Source organism: Ceratotherium simum, chromosome 27, assembly GCF_057802395.1.
Source record: "Ceratotherium simum simum isolate JZ-2026a chromosome 27, ASM5780239v1, whole genome shotgun sequence".
NCBI classification, from domain to species: domain Eukaryota; kingdom Metazoa; phylum Chordata; class Mammalia; order Perissodactyla; family Rhinocerotidae; genus Ceratotherium; species Ceratotherium simum.
In genome coordinates this window covers 9,046,032-9,066,095 of record NC_141926.1, presented here as the reverse complement: position 1 = coordinate 9,066,095, position 20,064 = coordinate 9,046,032, and the positions used below count along the sequence as shown (strand labels likewise).

The following is a 20,064-nucleotide window of genomic DNA, read 5'->3' as shown; positions in this document are numbered from 1 at the left end:
TCTATTTCTGTTTTTATGTCTGTTAATAATTGCTTTATATACTTAGGTGCACCTACATTGGGTGTGTAGATATTTACAAGTGTTATATCCTCTTGTTGGATTGTTCCCTTGATCATTATGTAATGCCCTTCTTTGTCTCTCTTTACAGTTTTTGTTTTAAGGTCTATTTTGTCTGATATGAGTACTGCTATCCCAGCTTCCTTTTATTGCCATTTGCATGGAGTATCTTTTTCCATCCCTTCACTTTCAGTTTGTGAGTGTCTTTAGGTCTGAAGTGTGTCTCTTGTATGCGGCATATATGTGGGTCTTGTTGTTTTATCCAGTCAGCCACCCTATGCCTTTTAATTGGAGCATTTAGTCCATTGATGTTTAAAGTAGCTATTGATAAGTATGTACTTACTGCCATTTTTTAACTTTTTTTTTCTCAGTGTTTTAGTAGTCCTTCTCTGTTCTTTTCTCCTTCTATACAGAATTGATGGTCTCTTTAGTTTGACCTCTGTCTGAAAGCTCTACTCTTTAACTCCCCTCCTCCCTCATTTTATGTTTTTGATATCATATCTAACCTCTGTTTTGTGCATTTGTATCCATTACCCTCTTATCATGGAAATAGATAATTTTTCCTATTTGTGGTCTTCTCTTTTCCCCTTAAATCAGTCCCTTTTACATTTCTTGTAGCACTGGTTTCTTGGTGACAAACTCCTTTAATTTTTGCTTGTCTGGGAAATTTTTGATCTCTCCTTCCATTTTGAATGATAACCTTGCTGGGTAGAGTATTCTTGGCTGTAAGTTTTTTCCTTTTAGCACTTTAAAGATATCGTGCCACTCTCTTCTAGCCTGTAAGGTTTCTGCTGAGAAGTCAGCTGATAGCCTTGTGGGGTTTCCTTTGTATGTAACTTGTCTTTCTCTTGTGGCTTTTAGGATTCTCTCTTTAATTCTGGACATTTTGATTATGATGTGTCTTGGTGTGGGCCTCTTTGGGTTTATCTTGTTTGGGGCTCTCTGTGCTTCCTGTACCTGGATATCTGTTTCCTTCCTTAGGTTAGGGAAGTTTTCATCTATTATTTCTTGAAATAGATTCTCTGCCCCTTTATCTCACTATTCTCCTTCCAGGACACCTATAACACGGATGTTAGTGCGCTTGATGTTGTCCCAGAGGTCCCTTAGACTGTCCTCACTCTTTTTAATTCTTTTCTCTTTTACCTGTTCAGCTTGGGTAATTTCTTCTAGTCTTTCGTCCAGCTCACAGATCCGTTCTTCTGTATCCTCTACTCTGCTTTTGAGTCCCTCTGGTGAATTTTTCATTTCCAGTATTGTATTCTTCATTTCTGATTGGTTCTTTTTTATATCTTCCATTTCTTTGTTGACATTCTCACTGAGTTCATCTATTCTTCTCCCCACATCAGTGAGCATCCTTAACAGTCTTAGTTTGAACTCTCTGTCAGGTAGGTTGCTCATTTCTGTTTCACTTAGTTCCTTTTCTGGGGTTTTGTCCTGTTCTCTTCCTTGGAATGTATTCCTTTGCCTCCTCATTTTGCCTCTTTCCCTGTGCTTGTGTCTACGTATCAGGTAGGTCAGCTGCGTCTCCTGCTCTTGGATAGGTGACCTTATATAAGTGATGCCTTAGGAGGCCTGCCATGTGCTTCCCTCAGTTCTCAATGTTCCAGGGGTGACCCCTATGTGGGCTACATGTGTCCTTCTGTTGTGGCCTGTTTGCTCTCCCTGTAGGTGCCTGGGAAGGCGGAGTTATCAGCTGTTGTAATGCTCAGCTGTTTGTAGTTGTTGTAGGCCCTTCAGTCTCTTTATCAGGTGTTTGGAGCCCCAGCACAGTTGGCTGCAAGTTCTAATACCACATTTGTGTTGCAGTATTTCTTTTAAGTGAGTAGGCCCCCAGCGTGGCAGGTTGTTAGGCTCGGGGGCTTACAATTGCTATAAGCCTCCAGCCTTTAGGTCTCTTGTCAGCTCTCTGAGGATTGCAGCTGGGTGGGGCTGGCTTCAGGCATGGAAGCACCCAGTTGTTTCAGGCTTTGGAAGGTGGGGCAAACCCCCTATGTGGGTCTTTGAGAAGCACAAGTCTTCTGCAACTGACAAGCCCTGCTGCCCACAGGTCCACACACACAGTCAACACAGTCCTGCCCCGTGTACGTGCCCCGACCTCCTGAAGTAGACCCAGTCTCTCCACGGCGGGAGCCCCACACACTCCACCACTGCCCCACACTCTCCACCCGCTCCTTTTGTACGCCCTGCCCCACTGAAGTGGGCTCAGTTGCCAGGCTGCAGAGAATCCCGTCACCAATCTGTGCAGGCCCACAAGTTGCCTGAGGGCTTGTTGTTGGGTAGGGCCAGTCTCTAGGGTGGGCTGCCTGCCCTGGCTGAGCTGGATTAAATCGGTGCTCTAGTGGGTGGGACAGACCTGGCCTAGCAGCCCAGGGAGAACTCCAATGGTGTCTGTGTCAGCACGCCCACACCAGGCCACAGCAATGGCCGCCGCCCATGTCCCCAGTCCCTGGAAAGGTCTCACCTCTCACCGACATGCACTCAGGGCCTATCAGGTGAATCTGTTTTCACCAAAGCACTATGCAGCTTTCTTTCTGGTGATTTTAGGTTGCTTTCTGAAACAGGTGAGTTTGCGCGTGGGCCCTTTAAGAGCCGGTTTTAATTTCTTTGTGAACCACCTTTTCTGGGGGTACTCCCCAATGTTTTAGTAGCAGGCAAAGTCAGATATTCTGCCACTCATCTCAATTGTGCTGGGTCCGCAAAATGCCCACAGTGGGGGTGCTCCCGGCTCAGGGCCCCGCTCCTCCAGGGAGGCTGCGTACCTGTGGGCTGCTCCTGGGCGGTCGTGAAGCGCTGCAGCTTGTGAAGGTGGCATTTTTTCCTCTCCAGAAGGGAGTCTCTGCCTCTTCCACCTCAATTAGGATTGTCCTTTGTTGCAGGAGTTCCTCTTATCCAGTTTTCAGTTCTGTCTCAGGGATAATTTTTCCACGAGTAGTTGTAAATTGGCTGTGTCGGTGGGAAGAGTTGAGTTCAGAGTCTGCCTATGCTGCCATCTTGACTTCTCCCTCTCTAAAATGTTTTTAGATCTCAAAGACAGAATTAGATTGGTTCCTCGAAGATTTGGAAAAGGAAATTAAAAAATGGCAACAGGAGAAAAAAGAAATCCAAGAAAGACTCAAAACACTGAAGAAGAAAATGAAAAAGGTTTTAAATGCCAGTGAAATGTAAGTAACAACTGAAAGGCAGTGAGTTTTATTGTTTTTTTACTTGGGTTTTTTTGGGTTATTTTGACATTTTTTGATATTCAATTTCAAACTATATCAAGTAAAGTGAAAATTTTAGGTACTGTTTTCATCTCATTTTTAAAGAACATCCATTGGGGAATTATCTCACCCAAAACTTTTTCTAAACCTATCATGTTTACAGATAGATTAAATAAAAGTGGGACTTCAAATCAACAAAGAACTGACTTCCTTTTGGTCTGAACACCACCCTTTACTGTGAACGTTACCTTTGACCCTTGACCCTTTTTTCTTATCTGTAAAATGTGGGGGCTAGTCTAGATCTACGGTTCTTTCCAGCACTAAGATTCTGTGATGATTATTATATTTATAATCACTTCCATCCTGAATTTTTAAATTATTAAGATTTGGTCCTGTAGTATGAAGGATTTTGTGTAATATATACAGGTAATACAATTGTCAGATGAGCCAAGTTTGTTTTAAGATTCTCTATGATCGATTACTAACCCCTCTCTTCCCTGAATAGTGATATGTCATATGATTCTTCAGCTTAATTGTTATCCACCATTGTGTAACAAAACACCCAAAACTCAGTGGCTTAAATTAACAGGCATTTTATTCCATCATGGTCTTGCAATCTGGGCTGAGTTGCACTGGGCCATTCTGCTGGTCTTGCCAGTGGTTCCTCATGTGGCTGCATTTAGCTGGGAATTGCCTGGGGCTGGGCTCAGCTGGGATGCTGGGATGTCTTGGCCTCTTTCTCTGCATGTAGTTTCAGGGCTTCTCCCTCTCCATGTGGCCTCTTCATGTGACTTCTATCTATATGGTCTCTCCACATGGTCTCCTGCGTGGTAGCCAGACCCTCGTATGTGATGGCTAAGGGCTTCCAAGAGTGCGGAAGTGGAAGCTGCCAGGCCTTCTCAAAGTTTAGGCCCAGAACTATCAGCATCACTTCTGCCCTATTCTGTTGTTTGAAGCAAGTTGAAGCCTAGTCCATACTGAAGGGCATGAACGATGGGAGGCATGGTTCACTGGGGACCACACTACCCCACTCACCTTTCAGGGCATTTCTGTTTTTTCCATTTGCCATGCCTTATGACCAGATGACTTTCATTAATGAGTCTTTTTTTTTTTTTTTTTTTTTTTTTTTTTTTTTAAATTTTTAAATTTTTTTTTTTTTAAGATTTTATTTATTTTATTTTTTCCCCCCAAAGCCCCAGTGGATAGTTGTATGTTGTAGCTGCACATCCTTCTAGTTGCTGTATGCGGGACTCGGCCTCAGGATGAACGGAGAAGTGGTGCCTCGATGCGCACCCGGGATCTGAACCCGGGCCACCAGCATCGCAGCGCACGCACTTAACCACCAAGCCACAGGGCCGGCCCTTTTTTTTTTTTTTTATCGATTTTGTTTTCACTGACATTCATTTTTCTTTTGTTTGCTTGTGATGTGGGCTGAATGTAAAGACGACAACACGCCTATGTATTTTCAAACATCATGCAGGTCTGTTCTGCCGCAGGGCTTGTGCCCTCTGCCAGATTGCTCTGTCCCGTGTGTCCCCATCTCTCAGGTCTCAGCTCAAAACTCGCCTTCTCTGAGGGCCCCCATGCCCCTAATGAGTCTTGTTAGCATTACATTTGGGCAGTTTTTAGACAGTCCTTAAAAGAATGATGAAATATGAAACATTGCATTGTCATATTTTGATTATGCTCAAAGTAGTTTCATTAGAAGAACACATTTATGGAAATGAAAATGTCTGTAAAGCTCTTTTTTTTTTTTTCTTGTGAGGAAGATCAGCCCTGAGCTAACATCCATGCTAATCTTCCTCTTTTTGCTGAGGAAGACTGGCTCTGAGCTAACATCTATTGCCAATCCTCCTCCTTTTGGTTTTTTTTTTTTGCCCCCAAAGCCCCAGCGGATAGTTGTATGTCATAGTTGCACATCCTTCTAGTTGCCGTATGTGGGATGCAGCCTCAGCATGGCTGGAGAAGCGGTGCGTCAGTGCGCACCCAGGTTCTGAACCCGGGCCACCAGTAGCAGAGCGCACACACTTAACTGCTAAGCCACAGGGCTGGCCCTGTAAAGCTCTTTACCTCTTAATATTTTTGAACAGGTCTAGTCTTAATCATTAAGTTATTCAAAAATTCAGGAATATTTATATTTAATAAATATTTTTTATGTGCTCAATTCAGGCATACCATCAAACTAGTCAAAATCAATGAGGCTGTTGGTGATAAGAAAATTTTTTTTCCGTGCTAACAAAAATTAACCATTTCTGCCAAGGAATAAACGTTTCATTGTTTATTTTTACTTTATTAATACATTTCTTCGCCCTTTTCTGTCACAATTTAAAGATAAGCCGTAGGCTTCTCTACTTTTTGCACTTGCCAAATAAATGCTTTAAAGCTAAATTTTTATATTTAGATTTTAAAGTAAAATTTTAAAACTCTTGGGATCTCTTAGAGAAGCACAAAGATTACGAGGAATGATTTCATTGATTTTTCTACGCTTTACATCACACTTAGCATTCATTAAGAAATGAAGGAGACGTAAGGAGCTCATGATTGGTGCAGTGATAAAAATCACAGATAACTGAGAGAGAAGGCAGAAATTTTATGAAAGAGCTACCCAATATGTAATACGTAGAGGAAATATTTTACAAAAGAGAAGAAATGGCATTTAAACTGGTTCTTAGTGAAAACTTGGGATTTTTAGCAATAGAGATGGCCAAAAAGGCGTGTAGGAGAGCGTGAAAGAAGAGACAGAACCCGTCTTGCGCAGGGCGTTGCTCAGGAGTCAGAGCTTTACCCACCTTGTTTAGAAGGGTTATCAGACTGCGTGCCTGCATGAGTGTGTGTGTGCGTTAACTGGACTTGAAGTTCTGTTCTAAAGAATGGAAGGCTGTCTGATTTTGAATGAGCACCGCTGGTCATACTGATGGTGATCCGCCAGCAGCTGTGCTCCTCTGTCTCGTGTTGCACCACCTGGAGGTGCTGCTTGAAGTGGACTGAGACGGGGTGATCTACGCTGCAAGCCTATGACCTAGAATCAAGAAAAAGGTCATCTGCCTTCGAGGTGTAAAAGGAAAATTTCCCCAAAGGAAAATGACTCAAATTCTTTTCCTATTTAGAAGATATTAGAAATGAAACAAAATGTAGAAACTTATAAAGAATTCAAGAAATGTTCACATGGATATGGGTAGAATTTACTGTGTGGGATTGTGTTTTTAAAAATCTTTGAAAAGTAATTAAAATTTGGTGATTATACATTTGTAGGTATACCCAGAAAAATGACGGAGACGATAAGGAATATGAATTACTTCTGGATCAGTCCCCTAAAATCAGGCAAATGAAGCTTAAATTTATTTTTACTATTTTATTTTACTTTTAATACCAGAGGCACAAGCGCAGTAGACTTATAAATATTATTGTTGCTTGTCTGTTTCTTTGAAGTAATTACGTTTCTCTTTTCTTTATTTCTGTTTCTGTTCTTTAAAATAATATTTTAATAGATTTATTCTTTAAGTATTTTTATTTTACAATGTTCCTACTTTTTTTTCACGTTGTCAGTATAAGAAATGCTGAGTTTGTTGTTGTTGATTACTCCTCTTTTCCCTTGAATTAACTTGAAACTAAAAATGTGTTTTAAAAATTTTTCTTTGCTGTTACTTGAAATAAGTCCCAACTATATTATGATAGTTTGTTGCTCTGTAGTTATAGGTTTGTTAAAGAATTTTTATTATGAACCCATAAAAAGTTTCTTTTTCACTTTTATTGATGGAAATAATATTTTCACATACTGGTAACCAGTATATTCAGTAGTAAGCTGTTGTAGTCCGCTTTTCTCACTTAATATTGTTTCATATGCACATTTCTATTCACATCATGGTCCATGGCCGCCTTTTTTTAGCTGTTATAAAAGTATTGCCTTGAACAACTGTGTGCAGATTGCTTTTTTCCTTTGGGTTGTTTCCTTGTAATATGTGTCAAAATAGAATTTCTGACTCAAAGGATGAAGGATGTTCTATGAAGTTGATTAACATAGTTAGATTATACTCCACCTACCCTCATAAAAATGGTGAACCAGTTTCTCAGCATTCTCAACCAAATACTCACTTTTAATTTCATATCTTCTTTTTGATCATTTGTAAAGTGCAAAGAGCACTTGTGAGTCTGTATCAGTAAAATATTGGGCAAGAAGTCCTCTAGAAGATGTTATATAAGTCTTTTTGTGGCATGATTTCAAAATTAACCTAGCTTAAGTCTTTGTGATCTCACTGGTTAAATTTTTTTCAAGAAGTTTTTCTGTAATATTTGCAGTAATACATTTACAAATGAGAAAATGAAAATAGAAGAGTGTATAAAGAAAGGGAAAGAGCGTTATGAAGAGAGTCTTCAAAGAGCTGTGGCTGCAGAGGTGAGTCCAGGACGCCTGGTGACTGACAGATGTGGCAGGATGTCATTTGTGTGCTTTGTGTTTAATTATGCAGGAGGCATAGCAACATTGCTGGAGGCTCAGGGATGTCACTCATAATCCTGCCTCTCTGAAACAACCACTTTCCTGGCAGATAGCTTTTTAATTTTCTACCCTTATGGCTATGTCGTGTTACATAACTGGTGTACTCATAGTGTACACCAAATTTTGTAACCTGCTTTCTTTATTTAACATTGTAATTTGGTCATTTTCCATGATCTACGCTTTGAATGGCTTCGTCATATTGAATCAAGTGATGCACCACATGGCAGTCAACCATAAAGCATATTTGCCAGTACTAGAAAAGGAACTTGAAAATAATCTACTTGTTAAGAATATACTGTCTCCTCCCCCCAGAAGAATATATACCAATGTCAATATACTATTTGAGAAACTACTGAGACAAAAATCAAAATAATGACCTCTGCCTATATTTTATTGAGTTCCTGAAACATGGTTGCTTTGTTTTTCTAATTGAGAAATAAATATTATTTATTGGTATATGTGTCTATGATTATTCTGGGAAAATAAGAAAAGGCTTAGTTTATTGCAATCTGCAAACGTGAATCCTTTAATGAAATATTGACTACACAGCTGCTTCTAAGGAAAGGAATTAAAAAAAGCCCAAGTACCTATACTTTGTGGATCCTATGCCTGCATCTGTATTCCCGAGCCTGTTCAGTTCTCCCTTACCACCATGTGGCACGTGGGTTTGCCTGGTGGCCCTGTCAAGGTTACTGACACATGGATTAAAACAAGGCAGATTTACATTTCCTGCAGTAACTCTTACAAAAATGGCCAATTGGCTTGTGGGGAAGCCAGAGAGTCTGAATGTTTTAAAACATGCCCTAGAGGCTTTTGATGCCTGTGCTGAGAACAACTTCTCTGAGGCGTTTAAATTTGATAGGGTGCAGCCTTGGGATTATTCTGCTGGCCTCTGGCCCTCTGCTCACCATGGACAGGACCATAGATGATGTATAAGGTGTAAACACACAGGTAACCTAGCTCTGTGCTTGTATATGGCTTAAGCAGTAAGCCATGTGGAAAACTGCATATCTGAGAAAAGTATTGTTTAAGGTACATAATTTTACTGTCATTTTGTTACTGTATTTTCAAATTCAAAAGTTTTAATTCCTGTTTACCTGAGTACAATTATAGCATAATCAAGTTCTGGTGACTGTGTCATCCTGTGTCATTTAAGGAGAAACTCAGAAGTGGTTTATAACTTTTAACAACTTTAAAATAGTTTCAGTTTTTCAGTTTTAAAATACTCAGCATTCTCTAATCTAATGGTAGGTATCTGTGCTTGAAAACTGGAAGGAGACGGAGGTGTATAAGTTACAGATCATGGAATCACAAGCAGAAGGGTATCTTAAGAACCTGAAGCTAATGAGCAGGTACTGTGTGGTGTCACAGGAATCTTTCTCAGCATGTCATTTAGTAAATAAAAGTTAGAGCTATTTGAGAAAAGAACATTTTAGATGAGACAGGACTGTTTTATTTTTAATAGTTACACAGTTAATACATGTTCAATTGTAGAAAAATTAAAACATATAAACAAAAATAAAAATTATCCATAATTCTACATTGAGATATAACTAGTTAATATTTTAGAATAAATTCAGTAAGTATTTGAAAAAAATGACAATTTATATATATTTTTTCACCAAGTAGTATATAGGAAGCTTCCTTTCATATCAGTAATTACATTTCTCCAACCTAATTTTGAAAGGCTGACTAGTATTCCAGCATACAAACGTGTCATGATTTATCATACACCACTGTATGGGGGGGATAGTGGGGTTGTTTGCACGTTTTATTGATAGAAGCTACACTACAGTGAGTAATCTTGTAGCTAAATTTTTATGGACGTTGTTAATCATTTCCATGCAATACATTTCTGGAATGAAGATCACATTTTCAAGGCTTTTAAACAGTTGCCTTCCGTAGGAACAGTTACTTAACCGTCTTAATGGCAAGAGTATGGGAATGTCACTTCAGAAGATATTCACATATGGCCATTTTCTTCAACTCTCCGTAATCTTAACCTGTTTTTGTTTGTTTTGCTTTGTTTTTGGAATAAATTTTACCTGGGAATGCTGAAGAGTCTTCTTCAGTCTTGCATTTAGCACTTTTCTGTGTGGGTTTTCCCACATGGGGTTACTTTTCATCCGGTCCTTTTATCATATTCCATACACAGGTTTTGACTTTTTAATCTCAGATTTTTCATCTTTCCTAGTGCTTTTTGATTTAAATTTCAAACCCTCAGTGTTGCACCACTGTGGGTCATGGAAAATGTTTTAAGGTATAGTTCTTTATTTCTTCATTTTTCGAGATTGTTTTTTTCACCTGAGAAAACCTTTCTGAATACAGGTAAACTAATACGCTGATTCAGATTACAGGACTAATACAGCTGAGGTTGAGACCAAGAGTGTTCACGTGCCTGTGTTCAGCATTCACCATAGTCTGTGCATTGTGGCTCATCTGGGAAACAGAGATTTCTCAGACCTCGTGTTATCTAACAGTATCAACTTCCTTATTAAGCCTCATAGTACACGTAGCTTCTTTCTTAGGGCTTCTGTGCTAACTCTGCCCATTGCCCCAAAGGATAGCAAAAGAGAAAAGATGTAAAAGGAGTGTTCTGTTTTTTCTTTAAGATCTATAATGAGAACTGACACAATCACAGATTGATAGTTTTGTTGATCTTCTCCATTAGGAATAGAGCTTGTCTGTCACTTTCAATAGACCAGATTCATGAGGTGCTGAGATCATAATTTTTCATAGTCTGTCAGGCCCCACCCTTTATTTTACAGTAAGGTGGGGGTGAGGATTTTATTGGAATGTTTTAAATGTTCCAAGCTGCTTTTTTTTTTTTAATGCAAAGGTAGCCTTTGATGTTAAACATGAAGATGTCAAATGAAGAATGGTGAAATCTTCAAATTTGGGGAAAGAAATTAAAATTCAGCAGAATATTTGCTCTCCGCCCACCAGTTTTAGGGGTTTGGTTAGATCAATAATTAGAATTTCCTAAAGTGTTTCTAGTTGTGAGTTTGTAAGATACATAATTCTTTAGAAATAGTTGTTTGTGTGTGTGTGATCATGTTAATTATATCTTTCTCTCATATTTATATGTTTGTTTTTACTTGTACCTTAGTGCTTTTAATTTTTAAAAAATTTCTAAAGTAGACATTAAGCAGTTTGATATTTTTCTACTTTTCCAGTGATTCTGCAGCATATCCTGACATGGAGTCTGACATACATTCATGGGAATCATTTCTTTCTAATGTTAGAAAAGAAATTGAGAAAGCAAAGGTAAGTATAAAATATTTTATAATTCTGTCAAAATCTGTATGATGGTTATAATTCTCGGGAGGCTAATGTCATATTGAAACTTTCTTTTTTGAGCTGATAAAGGCAATATATATTTTTCATTGTAATTATTAAGAATTTTTCATGGAAGTAATGCTGTTTTCTTAGTTAACTATCTTAAGTTCTGCCCTTGATTAATAAGATTAGAGAAATTATGTTTGATAAAGCTGTAGTGTATTCTGATTAATGAGGTCTTATTTTGAACTTGTTGCCTTACAAGAAATAATGGTTTTAATACCTTGTATCTCAGTTATATTTATTAGAAAATTGTTGCCCATTTGTAATGTATAGTAAGAAATATTAAAAAAAAGTATTAATATATAATTGTGGTTTACTCTTGAAATTTGTTAAAAAACTGAACACCTTTTCTTCTACCTACAGTCTCAGTTTGAAGAACAAATTCAAGCAATTAAAAATGGTTCTCGGCTCAGTGAAGTTTCTAAAGTACAGATTTCTGACCTTTCGTTTCCTGCCTGTAGCACAGTAAGTATATCGCATCTTTTTTTCTTTTTTTAGGAAATAAAATAGAAAACTAGTGAAGCACGATTTCTTTCTTAACTGGCCAAAGTAGTTTGTTGTTGTTTTTCTGGGAGTGGGGAAGGGATGGATTAATAATTGCTTTGATGTTTTCATTATTGGTGTTATTGGTTAATCTTTTAAGCTTTATAGCATCCTTATATAAAAGGAAGATCAGTCTTTTCTACATCAGTATCTAAGGACGGGACTGAGGTGAACACACCTCGGGTACATGTTTCTGTCACGTTCACATACCTTAGTCTGCTTTTTTTTTCTGGATGCTGGTGTGTGTGTGAGGGTGTGTGTGAGTGTGAGATAATAATCTAGGAGTAACAGTGCCGGTGATTCAGGCAGGCCCTCCCTACTAATACCACCTCAGATATAGTCTTATTCCTAGATACTTGGGGGCATAAGACCAAAATCTAGAAATTAAGATCTATTTCCTCATCAAATACAGAGTGAAAGCTGCCATACCTGAGACATACAAGGGCTTTGTTGGTCTGCCATATCATACTTTACTGCTAGTTGGAGGTATTTGCAGAATCTTTTGAATAACAGTGATTGCCAAACCTTGTCTTTTTATTTTAAAATATACAATGCAGTAAAGAAAAGCATTGATTGCATTTTGTGGACTTTAAGATATGGCTGGCTACACCTAGTATCACTTTATTGTATTCTGGAGTACATGTTTCTTATTTGGACACAGAGCAGGTGCTCAGCAAACACTAAATTGAGATGAATTAAGCCCAAAGGAGATCAGACTGTAAGAATTTAAAGAAAGACTCTACTCAGGATTTGATTAGAGGTAGGTTTCAGAATGTTTGGGCACAACATTGAAATCTTCTGGTTCTGAAGTTGTCTCCATATAGGAGACTGTTTTCCCCAGCACCTGATTTGCACCTTTCAGCTACTGCCAGACCTTTGCCTGGGCTGTTCCGCAGCCTGGAACACCATCCTCACTCTCAGCGTTCTGCCTCTCCCTGAAAGCCCAGTTGGGGCCGCCCTCGTTTGCCCCTCCCCTGTGACTCTTCTGTCATGTGTTCAGTCTCCTTAACTTAGATGACTCTTAACCTCCTTGACTGCAGGGAGCCTGATCTTGAAGGAGTCTTTTTCTCATCAGGACCTTGCACACTAAGCATTCAAACTCACTGTGCATTTAGCTGCAAAAAATGTTTTGTAAACATTAAAAGGTTTAGCCACCTTGAACTGAATAAAATATTCTATTGAGATCCAAAGTTTTTTCTCTCCCTTGTGCTGAGTAAGAAATAGAATTTTATTTAGAAGTAAATTAAAGATCACTTATCATTTACAGTTCTTCCAAGTTCTTATAGCAGATACGAAGGGGGAAAAGATGTTGGCTCTCAGAATATTTTGCTATTAATTTGTAATTCTAGCTTCTGTAATTTTATAAGTACTCAAAAGAGTTTTAATATCCAGAATCCTGGGAAATCTCAGTGTGCCAAGAGCTTGAGTAAGAAGTATCACTAAAAATCATTTACTTTGTGTCATTTCTCCCTCATTCCTTCATTGGGGATTTAGTGGTGCTCAGGATTAGATGTGGTCCGTGCCCTCCAAGTGTATGGGTTTGGGAAAAGAGAGACTTTAAACCCATAATTACAAGCAAAGTGCGCCAAGGTTTTTCGCAGGAGCATAGAATGCTATAACAGCATGAATTAGGGGACACTAACCTAAGCTAGAGTCTGGGCCTCGGTGGAAGATTCCCTGTTGGAGAGCTCAGTGAGCCAGAGGTCCAGGATGGGAATTAACCAGGCAAAGGAGTACGTAGGTGTGTGTTTGAGGAAGAGTGGGATGGTATGATGTTTGGAGGGGCAGAGTATTCCAAATGGAAGAAACAGCATATTTGGAGGCTCGAAAAAAGAGAACACACTCCTTTCATGGATATAAAAGAAGGTCAGTATGACAAAGAGGGCGATAGTGAGAAACATTATAACAGTACCCAGGGGCCAGAACAAAGGGAGCCTTATTCTGTAAGGCCTATTCAGCAGTTTGGAGTTTTCCTCAGGTCACCAGGAAGCCAGTATAGATTTAAGTAAGGGAACGACATCAGCTTTATACTTTGTGACGGTCAGCTTGACTGCAGTGTGGAGAAATGGTGGGAGGGGGGCCTGAGTGATTTCCAGTCGACCAGTTATTAGCTTGTTGCCGCTGGCCATGTCCTGGATCAGGGAGTGACAGTGGAGTGGGTGGAGGGAAGAGGTATTTAGGAGATACAGTTGAAAGAACTGCACTGCTCATGAGATTAGACTGCAGTGTGTGCCTGTTGGGGAGTTGAGGATGAGTCCGGGTTTCTGTCAGTGAGGTGGGCACCAGAGGAAGAGCAGGGTGAGGAGACTGCACCAAGGCGGGTTTTGAAGACATCGCGTTAGAGTAGCCTTGGACTCGCTCAAGTGGATTTGCCCAGTAGGAAGTTTGATTTGCAGACTTGGATCTCAAGAAAATATTCTAGACTGGAATCTTTTAAAAGGGGGGCATTATCAGGAGCAAGCACATAGTCATCAAGCCATGAGAGAATGTGAAGTGGCCTGGGGAGAGGGTATAGCAGGAGGGATTTGGGCCTCAGACGATGCCATAAGGAACATCAGTACTTAAGGCATGGACAGGCATAAGAACTGCAGGGAGAGCTGAGAGGGCGCCCGAGAGAGGAGGGAGGGAAGCCAGCAGCCTGGAGCCATGAAGAGCTCATTTGGACAAAAAGAAGGTGACCAGTGATCTCTAGGTGTTCCTTGGGCTAAGTGGGATGGAGACTTTGGTGGCCTTGGCAAGGGTGGTTTTGGGGAGTGTTGGGACAGCTGTTTTGATTGATCAGCCCCAGCATTTAGCTGGGAAGGGAGAAGTGTGATTAGGTGAGAGTTGAAGGAGGGCAAGTAGGTAGGTGAAATGTTCTTATTTAGGCAGTTTTTTTTAATTTTACAGGGAAAATAATGAATTATACAGAGTTAGTTAGAAGTCAGAGTCCTACGCTTGTCGTGACAACTAAGAAGTTATGTTATGATCAGTAATTTTTTTAAAAACAAAACCATTTAATTTATTGTATTCCAGTTTCCTGTGAACTTGAACACCCAGGTTTTATTATAGTCGTGTTTAATCGTCAGTCTTTGTCCATGGATGTTTCTCTAAATACTACCGTCGTGTGTTCCTCACAGATTCGTCCCAGGTCACTTCCTGAGTCTGTAGGCCATGATGATCAAGGTCCCTTGACTTCTACGAGTCACGGGACTGGAAGGCAAACAACAGTTCCCAAGGATTCAGGTCTGGCCTCTGCCAGGGACTGCCCAGTGGGGGCTCCCTCTCCACCGCTGCCAGGATCACTCTCCGGTCAGCTGGAAGTCGCCTGGCTGCCAGAGCTTAAGAGCACTGGCCAGGCATCTCAGTCAAAACAAAGCCTCGTGGCTGATCAGCAACTGCCTGTTCCTCCAGGACGTGCTACTCGCTCAAGCCAGTCTCCAAAAAAGCCGTTCAATAGTATTATCGAGCACATGTCAGTGGTATTCCCATGTTACAACAGGTACGAATATAAAATATCTGTGACTGTTAAATTCTTTATTGAACTAAGGTTTCCTGACCAGGTGAAATTATGGCCAATTAGGGGCTGAGTGGAAAGGACTGCATAATTGTTTTACTCAGAAAGACAAGTGCTACATTTCCTTTTGTAAAACATAGAGGTGAGCATTTTTAAATAAACTTCTTAATGTGCCTATCTAGATTGAAAACACTGAACACTGAGTAATCACCACTCATCAGAACCCATGGCAGCTTGCTAAGATTTTGATGAGATTGGGCCGGCCCCGTGGCTTAGCGGTTAAGTGCGCACGCTCCGCTACTGGCGGCCTGGGTTCGGATCCCGGGCGCGCACCGACGCACCGCTTCTCTGGCCATGCTGAGGCTGCGTCCCACATGCAGCAACTAGAAGGATGTGCAACTACGACATACAGCTATCTACTGGGGCTTTGGGGGAAAAATAAATAAATAAAATTATAAAAAAAAAAAGATTTCGATGAGATCAGTTACGTACACCAACGCTAGTTATGGAATCACTAACTGAACTGCAAAACACTAGTTTCGTATCATTTGGGGAAAAAATTACACATATAGCAAAGAAGGCATACCTTGTTGGACAACACCTCTGATTTGTTAGGCATCAGCTGAAAAGACTAGATGTAATTCGACAGTGAATCAGGTGTGTGGGCATGTTACAGAGGGATCCTCGTGAAGGTAGGGAGAACTGCTTTTACCTAAGTCAGCAAGAGTTGTCATTCAGGCACTTCAGTAGTGCTTCTGCATCGACCTCTGACCTCACTCTCCAGGCTGGTGCGAGGAGGCAGAGGTGCTCCTTGTCTCAGCCAAGAGAGACCATGAGGCAGAGGGAGTGTCTCTGGAGTACAGCTCAGAAGAGAAGAATCCACATCTAGGAATGACTCTGCACCTCCCGTGTTATTTCTGTATTTGATACAGTATTAGATAGAGGCTGTCAAATTATACTTTTGAAACAAAGTAGTTGTTAAATTATGATTGGCCAGAATTAATGGTTTGCATCTATCGGTAGAGCACTGCCCGTATGAAAGTAAGTATATTTTATCTGCACATGGGCGTATTTAGCCTTGCCTCAGTTTGAGCAACATAAGTCCTCTCAATAGCAGTTACCATGCCAATGTAAAATGTTGTGAAAATGTTCAAGTTGTAATTGCCAAAAGTACCTTACAAATAAAATTGTTAGCAGTCCTGACTAAACTTGACAGTTTAAACAACCAAACAGAAATACATCCTAATTTTCTGAAAGGTAAAACATTTGGGGTGTTAGTGGTACAATATCAAGTTCCTGTTGAGTAAAGGTATAGTTCCCATCCACTGGTACTTGTGAAACATTCAGGCTGTGAAAAACCTTGTTGTTGGTTAGATTTTTTAGGGGAGGAAGTCAACAAAACTAGTTTCCTCTTAGACAGAGGATTTTATTGATTTCAAGTCAGAACCAACGGTGTCTGATGGTTCAGTGATTTTGCATAAAGCTGTGATCTAGCCAGGCTGTGGGAAGTCAGTTTTCTAAGTAAGATGGACATCCCAAATGGATCTATGAAATTCTATTAAAATAAATATTTAGAAATAATGCTGAAGTTTTCGTAACTCCTTGGAAAGAGTTATTCTGCTGCTTTTTATTACGGTCAATATTGTTGTTTACAAATTAATTTTGTTTGTGTGTATTTGTTTTTGTCTCTTTTAACTGTTGGGTTACTATTGGCACGTAATATTTCTTAGCAGTAGGAAATGCATTTCTGCTCTCATTTATCCTCACCTTCCCTTTCAGCACTGAGCTTGCTGGTTTGATTAAAAAAGTGCGAAACAAAAACAAGAACTCACTCTCAGGATTGAGTCTTGATGAAATTGTCCAAAGAGTGACAGAACACATTCTAGACGAACAGAGAAAGGTCAGTATTTCATCCAGATACAATAAAATGTTCCACTTTATCCTTATCTATTTATAAAAAATGAGAATTATAAAAAAAAAAAAAAAATGCTTCCAACCAAAATGTGGAGAGCAATTTACTAAAGACAGAAGATGGTCAAGCTTTTGGGTAACTGAACTTGCTTCCCACCCTACATTATCTCTGTAGCCAAATCCAGGAAAGGACGAGAGGCCATCTGAGCCCAGCTCTGCTGCTTCTGTGACCAGGGCCTCCCAGGGCCCATCCTCCGTGATCACTGGACCATCACCCAGAACCAAGGGGCAGAAGACAGAAGATGTCCCTGTGAGTGTTGTATGTATGACTGTAGAGTCAGTTTTGTTCTTTTTGATGAACAACAGGAAGGAAACAAAACTGTTAGTGCGTGATTTAGCTTCATTCTTTTCGTTTCTAGTCCTGATTTATTTGATCTTAAAATTAGAAACCAAATATGGGTGTACTTCAGTGTCCTGTTAGAACAGTCAGTGACACACAGGGCAAGGTCATTGTCTCTCTGCCTTTATAAGTGCCGTGGGGCCCCGCGGAGAAAAGCCCTGCACTCGAGTGGCTAGAAGAGCTCCAACCACGTGGTGAGAACTGGGCCTCAGATGGTCAAATGCATTCATTTTTATATCAAATGTGTTATTTTGAATAGTTGAGGAAAGTGATTTTTGGGTAACTTTCTTCTTTGTGACCCTGGGCTTTAGAATCACACAGACTTGGTTCCATCACTTAATAACACTGTGAGCTCGGATCAGATCTGGTTATTCAGCTTGTCTGGGTGAAGTGCCACAGTAGAATCACCAGGGTCAAGCGCTGGTTGGTTGCTTCCCTTCCTTTCCCCTCAAGTGCCTGGGGGGGGCCCCTGGAATGGGCTAAACTTGCCCATTTAATTTGATAGACTGATGTAAGTTGTTTATTGTCCTTTTAGACAATAAGAATGTTACATTTACATAGAACTTTTTATAAAATTCCTTCATATCTGTGATCTCAATTGATAAGGCATTGTATAATAGTCTTTCTTTTCTTTTCTTTTCTTTTTTTTTGTGAGGAAGATCGGCCCTGAGCCAACATCTGCTAATCCTCCTCTTTTTTTTGCTGAGGAAGATTGGCTGTGGGCTAACATCCGTGCCCATCTTCCTCTACTTTATACGGGACGTGGCCACAGCATGGCTTGACAAGCAGTGCGTCAGTGGGCACCCGGGATCTGAACTGGCGAACCCCGGGCCGCCGCATCAGAGCGCGCGCACTTAACCACTGCGCCACCGGGCCGGCCCCAATAGTCTTTATTTTCTAAATGGGGAAACCGAGGCATAGATGACTCACGAAGCTTGCCAACACACATTCCTTGGATTTGAATGTGCAGCATGTAATTCCCTGATCCTCTCTGCACTGCCTGGCCGATGGTGGGACCGTGCAGTTGGCACTGAATGTGTGGTTGAAAGAGAGGCCGTCACCTCTGTGGCTCAGGGCCGTGGGCTCCAGACTGAATTCTGGTGTAGCTCACGTTTTCCCTTTTGTCCAACTACGGTATCAGAGTGTAGATGAAATTGAAGTTGAAAGAGTTACAGGCCCCATACTGGAGTCAGCAGTGCAAGATTGCACAAGAGGACTAGTTTGCTGACTTGAGCTAAACAGTGAGTCTTTTTGTGAACTTATGTTTTTATTCTGCCCGTACATTTTCACTTTCTCCTACCCTTTGGAGATTTTCCACACCACATACACTCAAGTCCCAGAGGGTCTCATCCCTACCCTCACCCCAAAGAGAGAGCTTATGAGCATGCAGAGCATTCCTGCAAGGCCTGGCTAGAGCCCCTTCCCTCTCCCAGGGGTGTCCTCGACTGCTCACGTGCTCTGTGGTCCTCCAACCAGGAAGAATCCTCAGAGCATTCTCATGGACGTGAGTGTATGCGGTACGGGAGCAGGTGTGTGTACACATGCGTGCATGCTTATTGGCCACCTCCACCCCAAGACAGACTGTAATCACCTGGGGGGAGAGATCTTTGTATTTCACAGTTGATGTTGATGATAATCAAGATGTAAAAGCTGACTTTAAGAAAAATATGAATGCAAACTGGAACTTAATTTGATAATTGTAGGTAGTTTTTTAAAAAATTAAAGGTAATTTGCTTTATATTTTTAAATTACAAAAGTAATATATATGTTCACAATAGAAAGTACAAATAAAAAGAGCACTTAAAGAACCCCAAAACCCCCCTCTAAACCAGTATTATCATGTTGGTATACATTTTTCTGAACTCTTTCCTATGTGTGTGTATATGAATTTAGTCAAAACTGTACATACTTTCTGTGTCCTTTTTTTCCCACTTAGGAATATATTGTGCCCATCTTTCCATGCTAGGAAATAGTCAAACTGTGGATTTTTCAAGCCAAGCCTACTTCTGAGCTTTGCAGAGGCCTTAACCTGCCCTTCCCAGCCTCCATTTCTTCCCAAACTGCATCAGGGGCCGCAGAGGATGGAGAACACCTCATTCTACCACATCTGCCCCCTCTCTGCCTAGGCAGCGTCAGTGCCATGGGAAAGACAGAAAACCCCTCTCAGCAGTTCACAGTCTTCAGACCTTCAGGCACTGCCCGCAGCTCCCCTCCCTAACCTTAGTCCCACGGCCAGGACTGCGTTCACTCACTCCCTCCACAGTTTATGGAGCATTGGGTTGGGGCTAGGTTCCTTGCCAGCTGCTAAGGACACAGAAAAAATAAGGCTCATTTCTTGCCTTCAGAGTGCTCAGAGTTAAGAGGGGAGTGAGAGTTGAAAATAATGATGCAGTGTGGGCTAAGTGCTGTGAGCTGCAGGGGGACTCTGTGCCTGGTGTCCTAGGGTGACACTCTGGCTCTGCTTTCACACAGAAAATGCTGTCTGTGCTCACCAGACTGTGAGCCGCTTGAGCCAGAAACCCTCCCATTCATCTCCCGTGTCCCAGCGCCCTGCACAATCCCTGACCGTGGATGTTTGCTGAATGAGCCATCAGTTTGTTTTGTTTTGATTTGCACAAGT

At 40.8% G+C, this 20,064-nt stretch overlaps 1 protein-coding gene across 3 annotated transcripts in view; it reads left to right on the top strand.

The window, feature by feature from the left end:
• The window catches only part of TTC3 (tetratricopeptide repeat domain 3), a 127,318-nt gene that overhangs the window by 103,376 nt on the left and 3,878 nt on the right, over positions 1-20,064 (top strand). For 2 of the 3 annotated variants that reach the window (XM_087418092.1, XM_087418091.1), the window contains exons 36-44: positions 3,079-3,218; positions 6,510-6,578; positions 7,554-7,650; positions 9,004-9,104; positions 10,929-11,019; positions 11,458-11,559; positions 14,757-15,118; positions 16,913-17,033; positions 17,220-17,354. In XM_087418092.1, coding sequence (XP_087274218.1) covers positions 3,079-3,218; positions 6,510-6,578; positions 7,554-7,650; positions 9,004-9,104; positions 10,929-11,019; positions 11,458-11,559; positions 14,757-15,118; positions 16,913-17,033; positions 17,220-17,354 — 1,218 coding nt within the window. Of the gene's footprint in view, positions 1-3,078; positions 3,219-6,509; positions 6,579-7,553; positions 7,651-9,003; positions 9,105-10,928; positions 11,020-11,457; positions 11,560-14,756; positions 15,119-16,912; positions 17,034-17,219; positions 17,364-20,064 lie in introns of all 3 variants that reach the window. The other variant, XM_087418090.1, reaches the window with a different exon arrangement.